This window comes from Clupea harengus, unplaced genomic scaffold (genome assembly GCF_900700415.2).
Source record: "Clupea harengus unplaced genomic scaffold, Ch_v2.0.2, whole genome shotgun sequence".
Classification (NCBI taxonomy): Eukaryota; Metazoa; Chordata; class Actinopteri; order Clupeiformes; family Clupeidae; genus Clupea; species Clupea harengus.
Genome location: NW_024880012.1, coordinates 1 through 7320, shown reverse-complemented (window position 1 = coordinate 7320; position 7320 = coordinate 1). Strand labels below are relative to the sequence as shown.

At 41.3% G+C, this 7320-nt stretch overlaps 1 protein-coding gene across 1 annotated transcript; it reads left to right on the top strand.

Moving 5' to 3' along the window:
- Nucleotides 1-5281: 5281 nt before the first annotated feature.
- LOC122131108 (interferon-inducible GTPase 5-like) lies at nt 5282-6430 on the top strand (the record flags this gene model as incomplete). Its single annotated transcript, XM_042706024.1, has 1 exon — nt 5282-6430. A coding segment is annotated over exon 1 (915 nt), but the record flags the coding sequence as incomplete, so codon positions are not given.
- Between the last annotated feature and the right edge of the window lie 890 nt (nt 6431-7320).

Below are 7320 nucleotides of genomic sequence, written 5' to 3'. Positions count from 1 at the left end.
CTGTAGGATATGGCCTGGGTGGGCTCACTCACTTCTATAAAAGCGACACACATGCAGACATGGACGTGGGCAAAAGCCATGCCCATTCAAGAGTTTAGATTCAGATTACTATTGTTTGAAGGTTGTCTTCTTATTTTATAGATTCTATTTTAAATTATATCATGCTTAGCCGACTTTAGCCGACCCAAAATAATCGCAGAAGAATCTAATCCAATACATAGCCCGATGTCTTGCGTGGTTTAAGGTAGCCTTTTTGAAAGAGACCAATACTCTCTTTGTGGTTGACTTCCATTAGCGGCAATAAGCAGTGGCTTTGAATCACAGGGAGCACAGGTTATTCCTAATGTTAAAGTTGGAGTTTAGGTTTAAATGAAAAGTCTAAACAGCTATAAAAAGTCTTACATTACACAGTGTCAATAAAGACAGGCTTACTTTACGGTAATATACTCAAAATCATAGCGATAATAAGATATAAGAGCAAGATTTGTGCCCCTGTCAACACATCCATGGACACCTGACACGGAGCTTAGTTTATTTCACAAGCTTGCAACTTTATTGAGCACTTCACCGTACTACTAACCCAACGGGATGCTCACCACGTTCTAACTACTGACTGGCTGACTTAGTCGCTAGCTCCTCCAAAGTATCTTTATCTTTAGTATGAAAAGTCTGTCTCTCTTCTCTGCTTCTCCGCACTTTCATCTAAATCCCCTTCAGTCCCTTCACACTTTACATGCTACACATATAACAAATAAGCCTTTCTAGGCCGTAAGGTGAACACTGTTTTCGTTTCAACCCGCTCCACAGTCGCGCATCTACACAATCTTTAGCTCATAAAAAAAACGAGTCGTGCTTAGCTACCAAAAAAAAGTTCGTCTGTGACTTTCCAGTCAATTTTTGGTGCGTCTATGTTTTATGCCGAACTAGTTTCTTCAGAGCGGAATAGGATCTTGGTCGCGAGTGCTGGCACTTTTCGACACGTGATCGTTCTACACCAATGAGGTAGCTGCTTTTTGTCAACAGAATGGCAAGATGGCGGCTCCCGTGGTTAGATTCAACGTTACATCGAACATCCTCGAACATTACCCGAACATCCTCAAAAGTGGGCTAAATGGATTCTAAATAGTGCTGTATACATAGCCGCGTCCACGAAGAACAATGAGGCAAATATACGATAATGTTATGCTTATGTTAAGTCATTTAGATCAAGTTTGACATACCTGGGAATACACCTTACTGACGATCTAACATGGACTGTGAACACCCAGCACACACTGAAGAAATCAAGGCAAAGACTGTACTTCCTACGTCAGCTGAGGAAGTTCAGAGCATCAGCACCCATCAGCTGTGTGTCCTGACAGCATCATCACTTGGTATGGGAACTGTACAGCCTGTGACAGCAGTACCGCATCATCAGAGCACCTCTCCCTACAGACCTACAAGAGAAGACTAGGCTACGTACCAGGGCCCAAAGTATTGTAAAAGACTCCTAACATCCTGACCATGGCCTTTCTAAACACTGAGGTCAGGCAAACGTCTCTGCTGCTACAAGACCAGAACAGAGAGACTGAGAAGGAGCTTCTTTCCTCAAGCATTCCGTATCCTGAACACACACAATGACTATATAAACAGCAATTACACTTTTTTTCACACTTGCACATGGACTGTACACACACTGCACTTTATACTCCCTCTTGCTATTTATGAAAAATATTTCTTAATCTTTCTTTCTTCACACTCGCACAGAAAAAGCTTAACACCAAACGAAATTTCACTACATGCTTTACGTAAGTATTTCTATGTATGTGACAAAAAAACCTCCTTCCTTGTATCAATAAAAGGCAGTAATTGTACTTATACTTGTACTTCATTCATCCATTCATTCACAAATGAAAACAACACTGATGAACCATAAAAACAATCTTTATGAAAAATATGAAATATGATATATAAAACTGTACAAAACTAAATATGAAATAACAGATTAAGGACACTCAGTCCTCACTGTCAGTGTCAGGACAGTTATCTTCCAGTTCCTCAGTTTCTTTTGTGTTGGCACAATTACAGCAGCGACATAAGTCTGTGCAACACAATCCTGCAGAAAAACAGGAACATCTGCCTGTCTCACAGGCACCTTTGCAGCCGCAGTCAGGGGCAGGGTTTCTGGTCATCCAGGTGATGTGCAAGGTCCCATCCTCTATTTGCCAACCATATCCAGCAGGTGATGGAGCACTTATATTTTGTTTGAGACAGGACCTCATTATTGCAGCCTAGTAGTTTCCCCTTTTGCAATGCTGATGGAGGGCATCAGCAGTAGGGGGAATGCATAATTCTGGCAAGGCTGATGATGCTAGACAGAAAGCCTTGTACCTAGCTTCATTTACATTATCGGCAGCTGGCTGATCATATAAGTGGCATACATACTGGCAAAGAAGTGCAAATGTTGACTGCTCCAAGTTAAAGTTAGTACCTAAACTTGTAAAAGCCTTTAGGTACTCATGTTTCTCACATGCAACATAAAATGTCTTTCTTTTTCCTTTGCCATAAAAGGCACTTGTGGAGTCACCCAGAGAATGTGTGAATTCCGATCAAGGCTGAACACACACTGGTTCCGAGAGCATGACACCTTGGTAATGTCAATGATACGTGTCCTGTTGCCAATCCCTGTGAAAACATATAAACTGCATGGCAAATCTGTCTGCAAACGTACAGCAATGACTGCCACATCAGTGTCAGAGCTCTTGATAATGACAGCTTTATGCTCCCGTGCAGCATGTTGTGCATGTAAAAACACCCTTGTGTCACATTCTTCATGATCACACTGCAGGTCTTCAACAACACAAACAGACTGTACACCCTCCTTAAGTCACAAAGTGACATTGATTTGTATGTGCAAGCAGAGGTTTTTGCCCACTATTGTAAGGTCTGCATTTTTCCATACAACATACAGGAATTCGGCAAGTGCTTCCTTATTTGTTCCTTCTGAGAGAAACTTTTTCCATTGGGTTGGGGTCCTCTGATCCGGGCCAAAGATTTGCATGCGTTGTGACCCTGCATCAGCTCTATACATGACCGTTCTAGGTTTTTGATACTGATGGGGGAAATCACGAGTCAGCCTCTTCTTCAACATATCCTGTCTGCAACACAACAAAACAGTGACAATTAAGAGTCACAGGAGTATCATGAAAAGCAGAGAGTGGTGGAGGTGGTACAAGACATTACAGGCTAGAACCTATCTGCCATACAGCACATTTAACACCAAAGATGCCCAAGAAAGGCACACAACATCACAAACCTCACCACACACACACACACACACACACACACACACACACCACACACACACCACACACACACCCACACACACACACACACACACACACCTTCTCTTTGTTGCCAACTGGTATGTCTGTGCAAACAGCAAGACTTAAAAACAGTTTCTCAGGCCTGTCACACACATGTTGTGTAAAGCTAGACTTGCACATGACAAATAATAAGACTTGAGAGAAAAATGCATTGCAGTTACCTGTAGTTTGAAGCATCAAGACCTTCATTTGCTTTCACCAGTTCAATGAAGGCCTTCCTCAGCTGGCCCATTCTCTGCACCTCTTGGTTGACAAGCAGCCTTTGGCGAATGATCCTCTCACAGAATAACTTATAGCTGACATCAAACGTGGGCTCATTCCTAGAACACATATAAATGAGAAGGAAAGAAATTAATAAGGGTTGTGATTGTGTGCACATACAACAGAATGCAGATTGAATGTTTACTTATATAATGTTAAGTTAGTAGCTCCTTGAAATGCAATTTAATAAATAACTTACTGTTCTTTCTCTGGTTTTTCAGGCCTCGTCAAAAACCTGGTGTCCTGATTATAACAGCCTTTGTGGTACTGCACCTCCAGAACCGAGCCACGTTTGTAGGCTTGTCCTGTATTCCATCGTGTAGTGGTGAAATAATGTACCTCTTCGTGCTTGACTGAAGTAATATGCATAAAACAATGTTTGTTTTTTGATTTATTAAGACATTCTGGTGTATTTTCTTTGTCTTCCGTACTGCTCGATGAAGGCATGGTGGACGCCATCTTGCAACTCTGTTGACAAAAAGCAGCTACCTTATTTGTGTAGCATTATCACGTGTCGAAACGTACCGGCACTCGCGACCAAGATCCTATTACGCTCTGAAGAAACTAGTTCGGCATAAAACATAGACGCACCAAAAATCGACTGGAAAGTCAGCGACGAACTTTTTTTGGGTAGCTAAGCACGACTCTTTCTTTTTTATGAACTAAATATTGTGTAGATGCACGCCTGTGGAGCGGGATTCGATTTCTAAAGGACTCTTCGTGGTTCACCTTGCGGCCTAGTAGTCTGTAGAACACATTTCAGCCAGAATAAACATTTCTACCATTTCACCAGCAGGGGCAAACTGCCTCAGGCGAACCCTCGTTGGGTTACATTTCTGCACTTCTTTTTCTTTTTTATTTAATTTTGCTATATTTCTTATGTAAAGTAGTATTTATTGTTACACCAGTTTCTATTGCTCGTAGCTTGACTATTCTTATCCCTTGTACGTCGCTTTGGACAAAAGGGGTTTTCAACTGGATTTGTCCCAGGGACCACCATTCTGACTAGAAAGTAATTTGCGGCCCACTGATGTGCCTGCAGGCACGTGCGTGTTTGTAACCGCCGCCGCCACGCCCCCTCCCCCTGCACAGATATTCTGCCTATAACACTTAAATATGTCAAATTATCAGGGTACATCGCTAGACACCGCCACGTCCCCTCCCCCTGCATAGATATTTTGCCTATAACACTTAAATATGTGCAGTTATCCCGGTAGATCACTAACCGCCGTCACCACGCCCCCTCCCCCCGCACACATATTCCACCTATAGCACTTGTCAGTGTAATTTCTTCGATTATTTTTCGCGATATTCAAGAGTAATCTGGAAATGTGTTGAAATATCAAAGCGAATTTATATAAATAAATAAAAGCAATGGTGAACTGATCAACATGTCGCTGACCCCCTGCAATGCCGTCGCGGACCACCAGGGGGCCACGGACCCCCGGTTGAAAACCCCTGTGCTAAATGACTAAATGTAAATGAAATGTAAATGTAAATGTGTAGTCAGTATGAAAATATGAATTCATTTGGAAGTCATGGTTCAAAAAGTTCCCAAAGGTTCCAAAACTAAATAGAAAAACGATTTCAAAAGATAAAAAAACAACACAAACAGTGTTTATGTTATATTTCAATATACACATTTAGTTTAGCTGCACAACCAAGATGTACCTACTCCGCTCAAAAGCTAATTTCCCTAAAATCAGTTTTTTTATCAGTTTTTGAACTGTAATTATAATAATCTGAGTCATTGACTCATTGAATGCACATTTCAGATTTTGTCAACATCAGATATTTCACTTTTGAAAAACACAGTAATTACATGAGATAGTTTATTTGCAAAAACAGAACATGATGTAATATAAGATGTTACCCTTTCCTTTTAGATCATGGCTGATCAACAGGATGAACTCCGTGCTTTACTAAAGGATTCTGGTGAACCGACCTGGGAGCGGGCCATTGCCAAAGCCAGAGAGATGGTGGATAGGTTAGATCATGTCACCCTCAACATTGCTGTGACCGGGGAGACTGGGGCAGGAAAGTCCTCCTTCGTTAATGCCATCAGAGGTCTTCAAGATCCTGATGAAGGAGCTGCACCCACTGGAGTCACAGAAACCACCATGGAGCCCACCATGTACCCCCACCCAACCATGCCCAATGTGAACTTATGGGACCTGCCAGGTGTAGGGAGCTCAAAGTTCAAAGCAGAAACCTACATGAAAGATGTAAAATACAACAACTATGACTTCTTTATCATAGTAAGTGCATCAAGATTCAAATACAATGACATGATGCTGGCAAAAGAAGTCGAGAAAAATAATAAGAAATTCTACTTTGTTCACACAAAGACTGACTTTGATGTAGCACAAGAAGAGAAAAAGGGAGTAACAGAGGAGGCAACACTTCAGAAAATACGGAAAGACTGTGTGGAAAATCTCAGAACATTGGGACCCCCTTCTGTCTTTCTCATCACATCCCATGACCTGGAAAGGTTTGACTTCCAGGAACTGATAAATAATCTGGAAAGAGACCTTCCAGATAACAAGAGAGATGCTCTGGATATGAGTTTACCTGTTTATTCCAGGCAGTCTCTTGAAAAGAAATACAATACATTCAAGCATGAAGTAAGGACTGTGGCCCTCACATCAGGTGCCATGGCGGCAGTCCCAGTACCAGGTCTGGCACTAGTATGTGATGTTGCCATAGTAGCTGGCTTTCTCATCAAATGCTACTATTCATTTGGTCTAAATGATGGGACCCTTGAAAGGCTGTCAAAGAGAGTAAACAAGCCAATACAGGAAATGGTTAGAGAATCATCACTTGTCATGGAGATTGCAGAAAAAGCATCGATTTCATATATAATGGTAGGAAGACTATTTGCAGAAGGTGTGATTGAGGGACTGAACAGCCCTGTGCATTCTTTTCGCAACATAGCAACAGCTGGAGTATCTGCTGCTACCACACGATCTGTGCTCCTAGAAGGGGTGGATGAACTGTATAGTGTAGCCAAAAGGGTAATTGAAATGGCAGAAATAAATTAAAGTAAAGCAAACATGTGACCCAGGCTGAATGATGTGGAATACTCACCATGTTTATTGTTTTCAATTTCCTCCATGGCAATGGTGGATGGTAACTGGCAATGGTTCACTGGCAATGGTTCAACAATCCAAACAATTGCAAAAAAAAACATTGACCTCGTTGATCTGATGTTAATCAAGACACTGGTTTGGGCAGGTTACTGTTTTTCTTTTTCTAGTTTTAGGTTTCTTTTAAGATAAGTAAGTGAAGTTCTTCTATAAAACACTTATTCATATACCGTAACTGGGAATGAACATTAATAGCCTTTGCATTGTAATCAGGGTGTAGGTGGGTGACAGTGCTACTGGGTGGGGCTTACTTATGTGCTGTTAAAGTGTTTTGTGTGTCATGAACTACAACCTTTGCTGAATGTGAAACATCATCACATCATGCATTTCTTTGATTTTCAATAGACTACTCAAACAAATACAATTGTTATTGATAGTGCTTTGTGCTGTGTTTCGTTTTATCTGATTTAACTGTATCAAATTGGGTCACACTTTATTTGGATGGTCCCCTACAGATTATCTACAGATGCTCAGATTGTAAACATACCATCTGTTGAAGCTCTGTTACAGTTTTTCTCGATTGCTTAAACACAATTTTGACTGCTTTG